The sequence below is a fragment of the Erpetoichthys calabaricus genome, chromosome 10 (genome assembly GCF_900747795.2).
Source record: "Erpetoichthys calabaricus chromosome 10, fErpCal1.3, whole genome shotgun sequence".
NCBI lineage: Eukaryota > Metazoa > Chordata > Cladistia > Polypteriformes > Polypteridae > Erpetoichthys > Erpetoichthys calabaricus.
Genome location: NC_041403.2, coordinates 69,071,003 through 69,091,030, shown reverse-complemented (window position 1 = coordinate 69,091,030; position 20,028 = coordinate 69,071,003). Strand labels below are relative to the sequence as shown.

Below are 20,028 nucleotides of genomic sequence, written 5' to 3'. Positions count from 1 at the left end.
GCTAATTGTTGAGACTACATTGGAAAAGTGTGTGTTTTGTGACGAGTGGCTGGGGGCGGTACCCAGCCCCGGGGACGCCCGGAAGGACCGGAAGAGGGACTACGCCTCCTCCGGACCATGAGAGGGGCAGCCGCCCTGCATGGGTATGGGGACGACGGGAACAGAGCTTGGGAAGCTCAACCCTATAGGGCCCGTGGTCACTGCCGGGGCTGCCCCGATGCCTGTGGAGCCCTGGGCCTCAGCACTTCCGCCACACCGGAAGTGCTGGGGGGGAAGAAGACCAGGGACACCCGAGTGCTTCAGCTGCACCAGCCAGCACTTCCGCCACACCCGGGAGTGCCGGTGGGAAGGTTATCGGGAGACTCCTGGAGCACGTCCGGGTGTGCTTAAAAGGGGCCGCCACCCTCCATTCAATGGCTTGGAGTCGGGTGGAAGTGGATGAAGCTCGGAGGAGAGGGAGCGGAGGGGCGGTCAGAAGAGAGAAAGAGGCATTTGGAGAAGCCAGGACTTTGGGGTGATTGGTGCTGCGGCACTGAGTTGTGTGTGGCATATTTGTAAATAATAATTGTAAATAAACGTGTGTGGTGATTCAGACGATGTCTACCTGTCTGTGTCTGGGCTGTTCCCCACAGTGTTTATGTTTATGCTGTGATAGATCAACACCCATCCAATCCACTGATCTGAAATAAGGAAGTTTATAAATGAATTAATGTATATTATTATTATTATTTTTAGTAGTAATAGCAGTAGTATACATTTATTTAGAGTATGCTGCTCCCTGTATTACAACTTTTTTGTATTTTTTTTTATCCCACATTAAAAACAGTACTGATTTTGGATTTTTTACAATAATTCTAATATAAATATTTTTTCACTATCATTTTTAATTATTTTCAGAAAAAGAATTCAAGAGCTTCAGCACATCGGGAGTGTTTTTCTATTCAGCTTTTAGTACCATTGGTAAGATTTATTTTCTGTGAGCCATGTTTTGCAATAAATAAGACTACAGATTATCTACTATAAGTGACTGAATTCCAGAATGCTTTATACATTTTGAGATTTGCGCAGAAGTACTCTGCATTTTTTTTCTTTACTATGCAGGTTTTGTCATGATACGTTCAGGAATTATGTTTATTTTCTGTTTTATTGTTTTCATGAATTATGAATTTTTATTTTTCATGTTGCTATTTCTTTTGTTTCAATGACACTGGTCCGTGGTGATTATATGTAAAGGAGGCAGTCTAATTTTACCCTTTGGACAACTACGTGTAAATTCATTATTTGTATTGCCAGTTGTTTCTTGGGAAGTTAAGTGAATGACAATGATTGCAAATGACATTCATTAATCCCAATGAATTTTCCTCAATAGTGGACTCATTATTGAAGGCGTTGTCAGCCAACTGGCGTAAGCATTTAGCAGGTGTCTGGCGTTGATGTCCGCGACGGGCATGTTTTGCTTGTGGCGTTTGACTGACGCGTTGTTGCATGTACATTATTTGTGACGCGCTATTTTGTAGTTTTAATTGATTTGCCACCGCTTTGCGAAATAAGGAGGATCGCACTCACTGTTAATATGTATCCTTTTCTGCAGTTGAACGGTTAATAGTGCTTTATTGTAAGGAGATACACCTATGCTCACATCTATGCTGCCTAGTGTGAAGGTGTTCAGATGACGTATGTTTAATATGGACGTTTACTTTAGAAATGTGGTTTTGGGTGTCACTTCTTATTGAGGGGGGGGGGGGGGGGTTGAGGATTGTTGTTGCGCGAGCGTCTTCTTTCTTTTTGTGTCCCATGGGCTTGACACCTACGCCGACACCCATGCTGCCTAGTGTGAAGGTGTCGACGTTCACTTTAGAATATGTGGCTTTGGGTGTCACTTCTTATGGATGTGTGGGGGGGATTGTTGTTGCGCGAGTTGTGTGGGGGGGGCGTTGGCGCGAGCGTCTTCTTTCTTTTTGTGTTCCTGTGTCTTGTTTGAATCCCCCTCTTTGTGTGTGTCCCGTCCCTTGCTTGTAGGGTCTGTGGGGTGGTTTTGTGTTCTTTTTTTATTGTCTTCCATGGGCTTGTTGAATCCCCCTCTTGGTGTGTGTCCCGTCCCGTCCCGTGCCTGTAGGGGGGGGGGGGGGGTCGTGCCTTGCCGTTGTGCGCTCGTCTGTTCTTTTTTTTGTTGTTTATTTGTTAATAATGAGTTGCTCCTTTAAATGTGGGCCATTCCTTGCACTTTATGGGTGGAGTCCTAAGAAGAATCCTGATGTTTCCGCTGGGTCCTACCTCTGGCTTTATAAGTAGCTAAGAGGAAAGATTTCAGCAGAAGTTCATTGATTTTGATTGGTGTCTTTTTTTGTAAGTATTAAGTGTCATTTTCTTATTTTTCCTACATTCTCCGGTTTTGCTTATGGATTATGAAATTTCAACTTGTTTGCATTAGGACTGCCTTTTAGGCAAATCCTTTTTTCATTTCCGATTTGGTACACAATATTGCGATATAAGATTTTTTTATTTGGATTTGTCTACACTAGGCTGAGACCTCGTAAGTCATTTTTGTAAAGTTCAGCATTTTCTTTGTATTTTAAACTTTTGAAGCAAATTCCTTCTGTTAGGACTGTGTAAGCTGCAGTTGTCAAGTAACAGTTTGGTACTTGTAGGCTTGAGGGGAGCCTTCTCTGGCAGGCTAGTGAAGGTCCTGGCCTGCTCTTTGGAGTATCTTGGAAGCCTCACAATTTATTTAGCCTTTTAAGACTCTCAATATGGTTTTAGTAAGAAAGAGCATATTATGTTCAAGTAAATTGTTACAGGTTCTCTGCAGACTTAACTTGACAACGAAAAGAGATATATTTGAAAGAATGTGATGTAAGTTTAAACAGTACAGTAATTCTCTTTGGCAGAGTGGAAAACAAGAATGAAATTTTTCTTTTAGATGCAAGATGATCAGGGGGACTGCATGGCCATGGTGCAGGAGTGCAGTAAAAATATTATTTTAAAGGGAGTTGTACACTGTAAAGCTTACATCCACTCTAATAAGCCAACTGTGGCTGATGCAGTACGGGTAAGTGTAGCACTTAGTCATTTTTAATCCATATTTGGCTTAGCACTCTATTGCAGCAATTCTGTTGCATATGTGTTATTCAACTTTAATAAAAGCCACACATGAATTTTGGTTATATACTCTCCTTAAAACAATCTGAATACATGTTGCTTATATACATATTGTGCTTATGTTGAACATATTTGTATACTGTATATATATAATATATATATATATATATATATATATATAATATATGTGTTAAAGTAGATATCTTTCATTTTCATATGACACAATGGAGAATTTCTGTTCATTCATTTAATCATTTAGTTTATGACAATAAAAAATCTGTACTTACATCATTTATGTAAGTAGAGAAAAGCCAAGCAAAATGACACCTTTTATTGGCTAACTGAAAAGATTACAATATGCAAGCTTTTGAGGCAACTCAGGCCCCTTCTTCAGGCAAGATGTAATACAGAGACTGAAGTTCCCTATGTTTATATACACACTCTAGGACAAGAAACAACATTGGTAAATCTTTAAATGAGAAATTTTAAATGTAAAAAATTACCCTAGGTTCTTGTCTATAAGCCGGACTCATGTATAAGCCGGAGACCAAAAATCATACGAATTTTTAAAATAAAATCGTATCATAGATAAGCCGGACTCATGGATAAGCCGAACGTACTATAATCTATAACTAATAGAAGGGAGGGAGGTCAGTGGTCTCACTCGCACCCATTTAATTTCTTTAAGGGGGGAGAGAGTGTGAGATATTGGCGTCTCTCTCACTCCCCACATGGCGCGGTTGGAGCGACCGCAGCGCATTCTTTCTGCTCTGGGCGTCGCCGAGTCAACATGCGCGCGTAGCGGTCATTTAAATTGTGATTTTATATGTAAGCATATTTAAATATATATCGCGGATTTTTTGCTGGTTCGCGGATTTGTGCGGACAATGGGTCTTTTAATTTCTGGTACATGCTTCCTCAGTTGGTTTGCCCAGTTGGTTTCTTACAAGGGACGCTATTGGCAGATGGCTGAGAAGCTAGATTGCTTACTTTTCTCTCACTCTTGCGCTGCCTATCTGTGATCCTGACATATGGGGATTGAGCAGGGGGGCTGTTCGCACACCTAGACGATACGGACGCTCGTCCTAAAATGCTGAAAGATTATTTCACGTTGCTATCTTTTGTAAAGCTGATTCCTGAAAAGACATGCTGCACAGTGCTTCGCATACTTAAAAGCTCGAAGGGCACGTATTGATTTTTGACTGAAAAACAAACTCTCTCTCTCTCTTCCTGCTCCTGCTCCTGACGGAGGGGGTGTGAGCTGCCGCCTTCAACAGCTTTGTGCCGCGGTGCTTCGCATACCTAAAAGCCAAACAGCACCATTGATTTGTTTGCTAGAGATTGTTTTCTCTATCTATGTGACACACACACCTTTGAAGAGGAAGATATGTTTGCACTCTTTTAATTGTGAGACAGAACTGTCATCTCTGTCTTGTCATGGAGCACAATTTAAACTTTTGAAAAAGAGACAAATGTTTGTTTGCAGTGTTTGAATAACGTTCCTGTCTCTCTACAACCTCCTGTGTTTCTGCGCAAATCTGTGACCCAAGCATGACAATATAAAAATAACCATATAAACATATGGTTTCTACTTCGCGGATTTTCTTATTTCGCGGGTGGCTCTGGAACGCAACCCCCGCGATGGATGTATAAGCCGGACTTATGTATAAGCCGATATTCTATTTTTTCATTTTCACTACTTTTCTCCTTAGATAAGCCACGGCTTATAGACAAGAACTTAGGGTAATAGATTCATTCAGGCTATGGTTAATTTAACAAGAGAGAAAAGAACAATGTATTGTCAAGATCTCTGGATAGAATAACTGTCCAACAAAACTCAACTTCAAAAGACTTTGTTGGACAGTTATCTTATCCAGAGATCTTGACAATACATTGTTCTTTTCTCTCTTGTTAAATTAACCCTAGCCTGAATGAATCTATTAATTTTTTACATTTAAAATTTCTCATTTAAAGATTTACCAATGTTGTTTCTTGTCCTAGGGTGTGTATATAAACATGGGGAACTTCAGTCTCTGTATTACATCTTGCCTGAAGAAGGGGCCTGAGTTGCCTCGAAAGCTTGCATATTGTAATCTTTTTAGTTAGCCAATAAAAGGTGTCATTTTGCTTGGCTTTTCTCTACATTCATAATGGCTAACACGGTACAACACCCTAGTATCATTTATGTAAGAAATTTCAGGTTTGATTCAGCACAGCAAACTCTAAAGAACATCATTTGATATTGTCCAACATATGTCCATTTTATCCCAATGTTTTATGTTTTAGAAATTTAGAGATTAAATAAGAAAAATCTAAATTTAAAAGATAGTTATAACTGTTTGATGTGATAATCAATAATGAAGTATAATTAAATTATATTGGTCAATATCTAGGGGTGATGTTCTTTAGATTCTACTTTGATCATTCAAACATGACTTAGCTACATTTTTGCCTTACTCCTTTTGTCATTTCTATACATTTGCCAGTTTACAGACCAAGGTTTTTGAGCCCATGAATTTGCTGGAATAAATTTTGGTATAGTGCTTTGTTGGAATTATTACTGCTTCAGACAGTAATGCTGCCATGTTTCTGTTGTACAGTAACCCTGCAGCACAGCTGTGTCAGTTATTTGAACACTTTTCTTTTTTCATAACACAGATTTATGACTTGAATAGAGATAGATGAATATTTGTATTACAAACACGAAGAAGATGAACATAAGAGCAGTAAGAGCATATAGAATCAAATAAAACAGAATCAAATAAAGAAGCAGCAAAATCCTCTACCTGCCTGTGCCTGATTTAACAGGTCTCAACCCCTGTCAATCAGATAGGGAAGGACATCTGCTTAACCATTTTAAAGCACAGAATAGCACTACATTTCTCTCATCTTTTGTTTTTCTTTGTCATTATTCTTGTTTTTTTTCATCCAACCAGTTGAAACTAATGTCAATTTAAGTCCCATTTCTGCAATTAATTTTCCTCAATCTGTTAGATGGTATTAACTTCCAGGGTCTCGTTCACCAATCACTTTCAGGGTGAAAGTCATGATTTTGCAGCAGAGACACTAAGCAAAAATGCCCACTAGTGGCCTTCATGCTTCCTACAGGGCCTCAGCTCTTTCTAAATTGCACTGGTGGCCCTCTCTCTTCCCATTCTGAGGCATCCTGAGCATACTGTTCCTTAGCTGTCCCCATAATTCTACACGGACATGACGACATACATCATTACTGCTAGTGCATGCTTTCATCTGTCGGCCTGGGTCCCACTCATGCCCTGTACTATGTTATTTTGCCTGAAGTACCCTTGTTTTTTTTTCTGCACCTATTACAATATGCTTTTGAATATACCGATACTGAACACCCTGCATTCCATATACTGTATTGTATTACGTCTTTACCAGTTGTATACAGGTCCTAATGATACCTATATCCCTTAACTGTAAAAAATGCATTTAGACAGTAATAAGAGAAAATAATATTTTCCATTACAATTAACCAGGCATTGAAACGAGATCTATTGGATACCATTTCCATACGCTATGAAATGCTTTTTGAAGATGTTTTCAGTAGTAATGAAGATGAAAGAGGTAAAGGTAAATAACTCTGTAACTACAATTATGTTAATTTATATTAATAGTTTAGTTATTTATTTACACTTAGTAAGAGTGATTTCAATGTGTAGTGGAGGCATTAGTTTTATAACTTTTCTTCAAACATTGCAATAATTGTAATAAAAATTAAAAGCTTCCTCTTATACGTAACAGATAGAATATAACATTTTGCTCTGTACTAAATGATATTTTTAGCAAAGATAACTAAAATGCAATAAAGTATAGGCTATCTGATTTTTGTAGTGCATGTACTATAATCTATTGCTTATGTGGATTGTTTCATGAAGATTTGATGTTTCCACAGTATATTATTATTTCTTCTTTGAGAAGACAAACATATGCACTTTTTTGTCTTATTAGGGCAGAAGATTGATCATGCACTGCCTCAACGTGTATTTGTACAGGCTTCAAGTTCTGATATACTGAGTTGTGATTACATATTTAGAGATGAGACTTTCATTGAAGTAAAAGAGAGATTCAAAGAAATGTTTGACTGTGAAGTGAGTGAAGATAAAGTTGATCTGTTGCAAGAAACTGTTTCAGGTAAGTAGCTTCTACATGTATTGTATACAAAAAAAGCTTGCCAAGGTGTATAGTGTGCAGATACTATGTTTGTCAATTTCTGTGCTTTTTTTCATACCAATACCAATTTTTCATTTCAGAACAATATTTTTATTTTATATCTTCTTCTTTCGGCTGCTCCTGTTAGGGGTCGCAACAGCGGATCATCTTCTCCATATCTTTCTGTCCTCTGTATCTTGTACTGTTACACCCATCACCTGCATGTCCTCTCTCACCACATCCATAAACCTCTTAGGCCTTCCTCTTTTTCTCTTGCCTGGTAGCTCTATCCTTATCATCCTTCTCCCAATATACTCAGCATCTCTCCTGTGCACATGTCCAAACCAGTGCAATCTCACTTGTCTGACTTTGTCTCCCAACCGTTCATCTTGAGCTGATCCTCCAATGTACTCATTTCTAATCCTATCCATCCTTGTCACATCCAATGCAAATCTTAGCATCTTTAACCCTCCTACCTCCAGCTCTGTCTCCTGCTTTCTGGTCAGTGCCACCGTCTCCAACCCATATAACATAGCTGGTCTCACTACTGTCCTGTAGACCTTCCCTTTCACTCTTGCTGATACCCGTCTGTCACAAATTACTCCTGACACTCTTGTAAACCCATTCCATCCTGCCTGCACTCTCTTTTTCACCTCTCTTCTACAATCCCCATTACTCTGTACTGTTGATCCCAAGTATTTAAACTCATCCAACTTCGCCAACTCTCATTTACACACACGTATTCTGTCTTGTTCCTACTAACCTTCATTCCTCTCCTCTCTAGAGCATATCTCCACCTCTCCAGGGTCTCCTCAACCTGCTCCCTATTATCACTACAGATCACAATGTCATCAGCAAACATCATAGTCCACGAGGATTCCTGTCTAATCTTGTCTGTCAACCTGTCCAACACCATTACAAATAAGAAAGGGCTCAGAGCTGATCCCTGATGTGATCCCACCTCCACATTGAATTCATCCGTCATGCCTATCACAGACCTCACCACTGTCACACTTCCCTTATACATATCCTGTACAACTCTTGTATACTTCTCTGCCACTCCTGACTTCCTCATACAATACCACAACTCCTCTCGAGGCACCCTGTCATATGCTTTCTCCAGGTCCACAAAGACACAATGCATCTCCTTCTGGCCATCTCTATACTTCTCCATCAACATCCTCAGAGCAGGACATCGAATCTGTGGTGCTCTTTCTTGGCATGAAACCATACTGCTGCTTACTATCATCACCTCACTTCTTAACCTAGCTTCCACTACTCTTTCCCATAACTTCATGCTGTGGATCATCAATTTTATCCCCCTGTAGTTACTACAGTCCTGCACATTCCCTATTCTTCTGTCTCTGGTGAAGCTAGAAAAGCAACTCTTGACCTCAGAATGAAGGTTTCTCAAAAGAGAGGTTACTATTAAAAATAACCCCAAGATTCCAAACTTGAGGTTTGCAAAAGTCCATGACAGAGACAAGAATTTCAAAACCAATTGAGCTTTGGCTACAGGATCAGTTATCAGCACTTCTGTCTTATTTTGATTTAGATTGAGAAAATTGTCAGCCATCCGGGATCTTAGTTCTTCAAGACAATTGTGCAGCCGATTCATTGCAGAGTTACACACAGGAATATAAACCTGCGTGTCATCGAAATAACAGTGAAAAGAAGCATTAAACCTCTTATGGAATGAAGATATATAGAAAATAAAATAGGACCCAAACAGGATCCCTAGGGAACACCACATTTAACAGGAGCAGTAGATGAAAAACAGGAATTGAAAGTCACTGAAAGTGTCTACCAATATGATATGATCTGAACCAGTTAAGAGCAGCCCTTTTAAGCCCCACCAGATGCTTAATCCGCAACAGCAAGATCTCATGATAAATAGTGTCAAAAGCTGCAAAAAGGTCTAGGAGGATAAGGACTGCTGCTCCACCTGAGTCAGTTATAAGAGAGATATCATTAAATACTTTTAGGAGGGCCATCTTAAGACTATGATAATGCCTAAAGCCAGATTGGTATTTCTCAAATAAATTATTGGAGGAAAGATGATCGACCAATTGATCATAAATATTTCCTTCTAATATTTTAGCTGAATGTGGCAATTGAGAAATCGGGCGTAAATTAGATAACACTCCAGGATCTAACTCCACCTTTTTAAGACAAGATGTCACCCCACCGCATGTTTAAAAAATGAGGGCACAACCCCCTCAATAACAGAACCATTTGTAATATCCAACAATACTGGACCCAGGATTCCAAATGCCTCCAATAAAAGATGTGGTGGAACAATAGCAAGAACACCAAAAGTAGGTCAAAGTATGTCAATGCTGTGATTGTGAAACAACATCAAAGGAGTCCAAAACAATGCCATGATTAACCATAGGAAGTATGTAGGGAGTTGGCTACATCCTTTATAATGGCAAATCCTTTATAATGCCATAATGAGAGGATAGTATCGATTTTGGGGAAAAGACTGAAACTGCTCACATGAATGAACAGTACTATTTAATGCCATCTCTGAATGGGGGTGCATAACCACATTAAATTGCTTTAAATAAGAGCCTGGGTTTCTTAGATTTAGAGAAAAGCAAATCAGAGGAGTAATCATGTTAATCATTTCTTAATTGCCTTATGTAAGTTAAACAGAGAAATTCTAAAATTCTGTGCAGATACAATCAGCCTGTCTTTCTTCCACCACCGTTCAGCAATCCTACATGTGAACCGCAGCTGCCGTGTGGTGTCATTAAGCCATGGAGCAGGTCTTCCCTTTATGCAGCGTATTTTGAGGGGAGCAATTGAGTCTAAAACTGTTTTACATGATGAATTTAAAGTAAGTCAGAATCGTCATTACTATCACACTGGCCCTGCAGATTTGTCAATTTCTCAGTTTATTTGTAGAGCAATAATAATAAGTGCACAAGTGTGTAATATGCAAAATATTCTGGAAAAATGAACAGTTTGCTGCCTCATTGAAGATAAGAGATGGGTTAGTTGATGAAGTTGTAAATTCATTAGGAAACATGCAAATAAAAGGGCATTTTATGTCCTAGCAATTTCCTATGTCCATACCTATGCTTACATAGCTGAAATCACTGTTATACATGTAAATTAAATTCCCTTTCTCCCTGCTTCTCTAAATATTATTAAAATTGCAAAATTTAAAATGAGAACAAACTCATGAAGCACCTTAAGTCCTGCAAGACACCAATTCACATCAGATACATATAAAAATGATATGTATGACTTTAGAACTTCCTAAAACAGCTGCATCTCATTATAAAGCTGAATTTTAAACCCACAGAAGCTGACTTCAAAGATTTAAACACACTTTATTCAATGAACATTTGTTCATGATGACACGACTTTGCAGTTTAACACAGTATTTTCACAAGGGAAAACTTGTCAGATATTTGATTTGTTTAGGTCATGGTTATGGGGGATGATCCAGGCTGAATACCAGACAGAAACCATCCTGGTTCTTGGGACTTTTTAGTGTTTTTTGGCTGTGTGAGGAAAGCCAAAGTACTTGAAAATTATTATCTTCATACTTTAGAATAGCTTAACTGTTTGCTAAGCTTTTTTCTTGTCTGTCTTCTGATAATGACAGAGAATGTTTGCATTTACAGAAAAGTATTTTTTTAGCTTTTACATTATTTACATAATACATTAAATGAGTGAAATAAAACTAAAACTGGAAATTTGCAAGCAGTTTTAAGCATGGGTCATATAGTTTAGAAAGAAAACATAAATACTTAATAATAATTACTATAGAGCTCACAAGCTGTAGAATATAAATGAATAAAAATGTGCATGCAACTTTAAGCCATGCAACAACCTTTCTTTACCATGTTGCCATCTAGTGGATAAAATAACATCGTGCTGCAAAATGGCGTGTGAACAGAAAGCTGTAAAACCATTGTTAGAACAAACTGAAACTGAACCATTAGTTTAATCAAGCAATGACGGCGATAGTGTGAATTTATAATCAGATTTCACATGCATAGTGAAATTGATGCATACAGCACCATACAACTGAACTGCTGTGAACATGCCTGGTGATTTTAGTCACATAAAAATGCTGCAGGGTGCACATGGCAAAATAAGTCATATGCTCCCTAAGAAGTGTTTACAATGCAGTGTCTGTCAATGTTTACACCAGGGGAAATGCGGAAATCACTATGTCTTGTACTCTGGTAATACAATTGGCAGCATTGCTTGCGTGGAGCAGTCATTGACATTCTATTCTCTTTTGAGCAAGCAACAAAAGAGAATATTACAAGAGAAGTGTGCAAAGAAATATACTTCTACTTTCCTGATTGAGACGCTGGGGTGTGCATTGGTGACTGTTTCAAAATGTATCTCCCTGAGAGCGTGTACCAAATCTCATCAGTACAGCAGTGAACATACCTTCCCTACTGTATTGATGCTGAAGTTTTGTTATTTATTTGTTTCTGTTATATGTCAGTCAGTCAGTCATTGTCCAACCCGTTATATCCTAACTACAGGGTCACAGGGGTCGCTGGCACCATTCCACAGCAGGGCGCACACACACACACCAAGCACACACTAGGGACAATTTATGAATCACCAATGCACCTAACCTGCATGTCTTTGGACTGTGGGAGGGGAGGAAACCGGAACACCAGGAGGAAACCCACGCAGACACAGGGAGAACATGCAAACTCCACGCAGGGAGGAGCCGAGAAGCGAACCTAGGTCTCCTTATTGCGAGTCAGCAGCACTACCACTGTGCCACCGTGCCGCCCTCTGTTATATGAAATAATGTAATTTTTCTGGGGATAAACATAATGCTAAGGAGGCTATGTAAAAATGCTAATTATCCTTGTATAATGAAACGTTGAATTTTTTTCATTCTTAATGTTAGAAATGCCACAATTATTACAGTATTTTTTCCTATCTCCTTAGGATTGTTTTTTTTGTAATAACAATATCCAAAGCCAATTTTTATCAATAATGATATTTGAAAATTAAAATAATTGAATCTGCTGGAAAACACTAATTTAAATGTGTGTGCATGACAATGTGAATTTCTGTCCAATTGAGTAAAAAGAATGGCAATTTGTGCACAGTAAATGTGTTTGTTTTTTTCATAATGGCATGCAGAACTGTTACATATTTTGAAAACCTGTACTTGTTTTTCAGCATCTTTTTGCTCATTTTATTATTTTGTTGGTTAAGATTTTAAAAGGTATTAAAAGTTTTGTGTAGCTTAATTTTCTATGACAAAATTGTACTACTGAGGAATACATGCAACTCTTTTGCCCAGAGGCAGATCCTGCCATCAGTTACTAGCTTATTGTGGTTCCAGTTACATGATTGTTGGGGGTGTGAAGTGTAGCAAGGGATGCTATTTCTGAGTGAGAAAAAAAAGTTGGAAGACTTCAGGCATGGAAAATTTTCTCTCTTATGCACTTGCATTTTCTTATACATCAGGATAGTGCTTCTGAGGAAGGGTACACCCCATACTGTCTCTTAATACTTAAAGTATCTGCACATATTATCAAGTTAGGACACATCACTCTGTAATAATAGATGATTATCATTAAAGGTATTTGTATAAAATATGGCACAAAGCATAATAAAAAATGATTTAATTTGGTTCAACTTTTATTTATTTGCCTTGAATGCTTTGAGGTAGCTCAGAACCAAATTGCAGTATTATTTTCTTTCTAATGATAATATATGTACCACAGGGCAGTTATATTGAGTTTTTCTGCAAATATGAATTGCAATTGCTGGTGTGTGCAACCAAAGCTTATATGGTATTTACTTTTTAATTATTAATTGTGTTGAAAAAACACCTCATAAATCAAAAATCTAAAGCCCATATTGTTGTTATTTTGGTTTGTTGTATGACACAAATTTAAAAATAGTGACATGTTTCTATATTTTGAGATGGAATCTGTCGCAGACTCCATTGTCATTTACTGATACATCTGGGATGATGAAATTAGGTTATCTTTAAAGTCAAGGTTTTACATTAAATTAGCTTCATACATCTGTAGTCTATTCAGTTGCTGTGTCTGTATTGTAAGTATAAAACCCAGGTTTATATAGGGGAAAAACAATGAAATTAAACATTTATGTTGAATACATATTGAGTAATGTATTATTATCTCTAATAATCTATAATGTCTTAGTGAGATCACTTTTGAAGTGCCATTCACAACATTTACCAAATACTACAAAAATGACATAGCAACACTAGAAGCTGAGAATAGTGATGGAACACATCAACATACTGTCCTTGATCTCTGTCTGTTGTTTGTAAATTTACATGAGGCCTTCAAAGTTTTCATAGCAGACGATCAATTTGATTCAGCAGAGTTTATTAAGTTAAGTACTGAATGTGTACATTAAAGATGGTATTTAATACACAAACACCTTCATAGAAATGCCTAAATAGTGTGTATGATCATCTGTCATTTATGCAATGTTATGTTAATAAGATAAATAAGTCATTGGAAAAAATATGTTGACTTTAAAAGTTGGCTGTATGACTAATGTATAAGTGAAAGTGCCATACATTTCCATAAAAATTGTTAATAGACAATGGTGAAGCATTTTTTTTCAAATGACCTTGCTAAATACTTGACTTGACCTCTTTTTACTTTGTTAGTGCCTTATATACTGGTAGTGAGGTAAGGACTCTGAATGGTTTGCTCCTTTACACAATTTTTTGTCAGCCCAGTACATGTTTAACCCCAGTTCTTTATTATGGTCTCAACAGCCTATTCATCTGGTGTATTCACTTCACATGCTATACTTCAATATTATTGTCCAATGTCTGGTTCAGAGCTGACACATTCTGCCTTTGTCTGTGTGTTTTTTTCCACTGACACTCCATTTTATTTCACACATCGCAATGCCTTGAAGCCTAGGTTAATTGACAACTAAATTGGACCTGTGAGGGAGTGTGTTCTATTCTAGATCTGGTTTCTACCTTGTTTCTAACTCTGTTTTGACTCCTCTTGACTTCATAATTGGATTAAAAAATAAATTTCCTTGCATATGCTGTAAGGAAGAAGAGTTTCTCCACAGGTTGTCCAGGGTTTGCTCTTTGTCCAAAAAACAATTTTATTATTATTATTATTTAAAATTAATATGAATTGTTTTTTTTCTTATTTTTCCCTTGGATCTTATTATATACTTGTTTAAAACCTGGCTGACCACCTTAAGACCATAAAGAAATGCATAAATTGTCACCTTATTCTAAACTTTTGACTCCTGATAACTTTATTTTTACATTAACAATAAGCAGATATAAGTGCCATATTTTAGTTTAAAAGTTTTTTGCACACAGTATCACTGGTGTCTTTCACATCTAACAGTATTTGGTTGAATATGAAGCTTGATAAGCTCATAAGCCAACCTCTGGACTCAAGATGAGTGGCTAGGCAGCCTAAAGTTCTTAAATAAAAAAAAAAGTATTTTATTAACCTAAATAGAACTTCATGTATCAAATAAACAAAAAAGAAACATTAAACCTGTTGCCCCTCTATCTATTCAGGATATAGAACCCCAAAGTACACATTCGGTACTCTCCTTTAGCACCATCTTAGAACCTCTGGCCTCATCTACTCTCCACTAACTCCATATTCCAAGCAGGGCTTGCCAGACAGGACTACTTTCAAGTTGGCGCTATACTATATTTTATGGAAAACTCTGGGTATTACTTTAGGTGTCCTATAGGCTGTACAGAAGCTCCACGACAGGAAGATTAGAGCTGTCTCTGGCATACCTAGGTTCTGCTACACTGTCCAGCTGCTTTTTTAAAGGGCCAAGCAAACATTCAGTTTTCTGACCATTTACAATGGACAGCAGGGGAACATGCATAGCACACATTGTTATTATATTGCCACCTACGAGATCATTATTTATATTGTATCTTATATTATTATAGAGTCTATAGTCTTCTACAATCCTGGTCTTTGACCCCTTTGCACTGTTTATGTATCACTACTTTAACCACTCCATCATTTGTAAATTGACAACCCCTCTGTACATTCTTGAAAGATTTAAACAAATTAAAATCAGAAAATACCAGGTCTTGGCTGTACACTGAGTGATAAAGAACTTCTAATCTCATGGTTTGAATGATGTTCATGTGTTTGGTCAGATTTTTGAGAGTGGTAAAACAACAAATTCCTTCTTAGACTCTTCCTCTACATTTTATTTAGATAACTGGCTATCTTTTCTGACATTGCTACTTATTCAATTTTTGAGAAAAACAGGCTAGCACTTTCAAGTGTCAATGAAATAAAATGTGTCCTAATTTTTAAAATGTTAATTTTTCTTTCCCATATGTAAGAGAACGTTCTTTTAGATGGACTTAAATATTAAGAAAGAGTAATCTTACCAGAGAGTCACTCAAAAACATCATTAGTTAAGAATAGTGCAGCTAGAGTTCATAAGGAAATAAATTGCAGTACCTTACTCTTATGGAGAAAGAGGGCATTCAAAACTACAATATGTCTGCCTCCCTGAAAGGAAACCGAGGTTGATCACTGGAAAGCTTCTTAAGATAAATTATGAAATTGTAAACTCTAGTAGAAACTTGAAGATCAAACCTGGTGCCCAACTCCAAGTATGACCATAGATATGAATGAATGTAATTTGCTAGCTTTCTTTGTTGTAATAAATACCCCTCCCCCCAAATAGTTATGCAAAGTTTTCTAAAATGTAAACATTATGTATGTTTGTGAATGTGTCCTGTGGTGGACTGGCATTTGGTCTAAGGCTTATCACTGGCTTGTTCTCAGTACTGATAATATGGGCTCCATTCATGTCATGTCGCAGTGGATAATGGTTCACAAAATTAAAAAATAAAACTGGCATGGTATATTAGACTCAAATGTTCTCATTGTTGCTGTTGATTACAGATATTTTAATTTTCTTATGTTTAAGTATACTTAAATCTATATCTTTACATGTTGTGTCACATCAGTTGTGATATATGTAAATATAATTCAGCTAAATTTGACATTTTTGATAATACAGTACTAGCACAATATTATGTGAAGAAACATTCTTTACACTGAACAACAGGTCAAAGAAAAAGCAAAAAAATCAAAATCACGATTGCTTAATTTGGCTTCACTTGCCATGGAAACAGTAAAACAAATGTGGAAAATGTTTTGCCCTGGGGTCTCTTCATTGTACCAGAAAAAAGAGACCTCCCTTAATCTGGCACACCCTACCCTAAATGAGCATCAGCTGAGGTTTTTCTTTTTTTATGTAAGACATTTCCTCAGGGCACAGGAAGTGATGACAAGGTCAAAGAGAAAGTTTAGGTCAAGATGTCATGATTAAGTTGCTGAATAAATAGTTATTAATGCTTTCTTATGTGATCTATATAATGAGATTGTTTCAATTATTTTTTTTTTCAGTTCCAGCAGTTTGTCCAGATGTAGAAATCTGTCAAGAGCACTCATCGATGGTTTTAGGGAAAAATGTAGAAAAACAGAAAACTGCTGGTAAGGTTATAAATTATGCTTGGTCTTGAATCACTTTTATGTAAATAATCCCATGTCAATGATTCTTTCACAAAAGTAATATGTTGGGCAATTTAAGATCCATCCATCCATCCATTTCCTAACCCGCTGAATCCGAACACAGGGTCACGGGGGTCTGCTGGAGCCAATCCCAGCCAACACAGGGCACAAGGCAGGAAACAATCCCAGGCAGGGTGCCAACCCACCGCAGGGCAATTTAAGATGACACATATAATGCAGTAGCAATACTTGTACAAAACAAGAAGAATAATCAAAGCTTGTTTTGAACAGAAAAGTGTATAATGATGTTAATTAATTTTCTGCACTCAAATTACCTTTTGACTTTAGAGCCCAGGTACTCCCTTCTTTCATGGTGGCTAAATGCATAGTAATCAACTTTATTAATCTCTCACAGAAATAGTAGGCTGTAGAGTTTGAATTAATGTATAAGATTTATCTATTATATTTTAAGGTGTAATACATTTGGGACAATGTATGTTCATCTGTGTCAAATGAATGTCCTGTTTATGAGACTGTTGTGCCCCCTATGTAGAACAATGGATTATAAGCTGATAGACTGTGGAAAATATTTTATTTTATTATTTGACAGATAATTAGTTAACAAAAATTAGTTTAATTCATACTTTATTATACTGAAATATAATAGTTAAAATTCTAGCTCTGAGGTCATGACCATTACCCTGTTTCTCATTATAATGTATTATATTACTGATTAATATATTTGAACTTCCTGTATTTTTCTTTTTTGCACATTCTTTATTACTCATTTGTATCTTGTTGTGTCTTCCTTTAGGTGTGGCATTAGCTATTGGAGTGGCCCTCCTTGCCCTGGCAGCATCTTTTTTTTATTTTAGTGACTAAACCCTAAAAACTACTGGCAAGCAGTAGAGACCTGAAAAAAAAATCTTTGGACCAGTATTTACTTGTATAGTAATGAATACACATCAATTGTAAAACAATTAAACAGACTCCCCCACACGCACACTGATAAATACTGTTCAAGGTGTGTTCTTTTTCTTCATTTGGAGAAGTCTTTGTCAGAACTTGTTAGGAGATAGGGTGGATCTTTCCAGAAGCAAGCAACGTGACGCTAGTATAAAAGTTGAACCCAATACTTTCCTGATTAATGTTAAAACGAGTTCAAGGAAAGTTGATGTTACGTGACTGAAACAGAAAATAGAGCTAAACATGAAAAATCATTTCTTTAGCATTTTTGTGTGTGTTAGGGTGTGGTTGCAATTTTGCAGAGGCTGTTGTTAGTGGTGGTGAAACAGCACTAACATAAAAAGACCACAAGAATTGCTGGAGTTTAAAAAAACATTCATATCAAATAGCAAAGCAAAATAATGTAAAAATCAGTTTATATTATTAATAAAATATTCATTTTACTTCCATATATGAATGTGTGACAGAACATGTAAACAACCTTTTATTGGACAGCTAAACATGTAATTGTTGTCAGCCTCTGATATTGTGAGTATACAGATAACTCTTTCAGTCCTATTATAATCTTTTACATTTTTTCTAGAATTTAAACTGGTAGTATTTTATCTGAATGTGCAGTATAAGTTCCTTGCAAGAAACAAACCAAATAAGAAGTCTCCCAGAAGTTTGTGGTAAAAAAAATGTATATCTGACTAAACTCTTTATAGAAAAGATTCCTTTCAAATCTGGGAAAAAACTAACCTGCAGCTCTAAGGCATAGGTGACCATCATATGGGACAGAAGACATTTTGGCAGTTGAAAATATTTTCCTAATAGGACCAATGTTCAGATAAAATACAGTATTTAAAATAAGGACTGGTTCTGACTATGACTTTAATCTACTGAGATAGGCTGTAGCTGCCTGTGATCCTGAATTAGATAAAATAGGCTTAAGAATCTTATTTTAAAGTGAGAAGCACCAGTTTATCTAGGGTTCAAACACTTTAAGAAGAATTAAGGTTTATTATATTAAATTAATGTCAAATTGTTTTTTAATATCATATACCAGTAACGGCGCACTGCACGGTAACGTGCAGTGAATACACTTGACTTGAGCATTCCTAGTTTTCATACTCTTTCTCTGTACATTTAGCATTCGTTTGCTCAGAGGTTGATCCGCTTGCTGCTTCCTGAGCAGCTCTTGTTTTCTCCACCCTAGTGGCCCGCTTCTTCTCTTCTTTCGTCGGCATCTTTTTGCGTTAAAACTGATTAAGTCAGTGTTTGTGTTGCAATTACTTAGTACGTTTTCTTTAATATATTCACCTAAGCTGGCACTTAAGTCTTCAATCTGCCTCAAGAATGATTTAAGATATGAAGAGGTAGGGGAAGTGACGGTGAAGGTGGTAGGGAATGAGAATGGCGCCTTTATGCATGTGCTACACGGCTGCCCTGCTGGCTGCTGTCGAGAGTTGATTCTGCAATAAAATCTCTCTATTATTAAAAAAAAAATCCTGGAAAGCAAAAACAATGCAACGATACGTGATCTTCTCAGAAGTTCTCGGAAGACATTTAAAAGACCCGCGAGACAAAAGAGACTTGCCACGGATCATCTCGTGGGGACCGTAAACATGAGACTTGGTGCCAAGAGATTGTCCCAGGGCCGTAGCAAAAAGGACAGCGACTGTACAGGCTTTAAAAAGATCGAAGGGCAGCTCGACAGCAGCTCCCCCCGCCCTGACAACACGAACAGCGTTATACGTCCTGCAAGAAAGAATTTAACCACGCCCGGGGCCGTAAATAAAGGACAAGTATTGTTTTTGCAACGTCACGCGAGACCAGGCAGTGAGCCATCATTTAAAACAAGTCCACAGACCTCTAACCAAGCAGTTGTTGGATTGCATTTTGGCAGACAATCATCATGTGCTCCCAGCTCTTAAAACAACGACATGCGACAAGCAGAAGAGGCAGCTCGTAAGCAGCAAAAAGACAGCAAATTATCCAGAGGCATACCCTTAGTGTGCGTTCAGCCGCACCCCCACCGCCTTCACAACATGAACAGCATTATACATCTGGCAAGAAAGCGATGTAACCACGCACTGGGCCGGAAATAAAGGACAAGTATTGTTTTTACAAAAGTTTTTAAAGTAAAACTGAAAATAATGCATATGTAACAATTCCCAAGAAAATAACAATCTCTTTAAATTGTAGATTGCCTGCCTAAGGTAAAGTCATCCCTGATGACTGGGGATGTGGGAATGAGGGGTCCTTTCATCGGATTAGCGCT

General features: G+C 37.3%; 1 protein-coding gene across 1 annotated transcript in view; it reads left to right on the top strand.

Moving 5' to 3' along the window:
* The window catches only part of odr4 (odr-4 GPCR localization factor homolog), a 37,304-nt gene extending 19,492 nt beyond the window's left edge, over nucleotides 1-17,812 (top strand). Inside the window, exons 9-14 of the mRNA XM_051932436.1 lie at nucleotides 898-960; nucleotides 2,921-3,049; nucleotides 6,600-6,693; nucleotides 7,072-7,254; nucleotides 16,695-16,781; nucleotides 17,614-17,812. Of these exons, the coding sequence (XP_051788396.1) occupies nucleotides 898-960; nucleotides 2,921-3,049; nucleotides 6,600-6,693; nucleotides 7,072-7,254; nucleotides 16,695-16,781; nucleotides 17,614-17,681 (624 nt within the window). The 3' untranslated portion in view covers nucleotides 17,682-17,812. The remainder of the gene's footprint in view (nucleotides 1-897; nucleotides 961-2,920; nucleotides 3,050-6,599; nucleotides 6,694-7,071; nucleotides 7,255-16,694; nucleotides 16,782-17,613) is intronic.
* The last annotated feature ends 2,216 nt before the right edge of the window (nucleotides 17,813-20,028 follow it).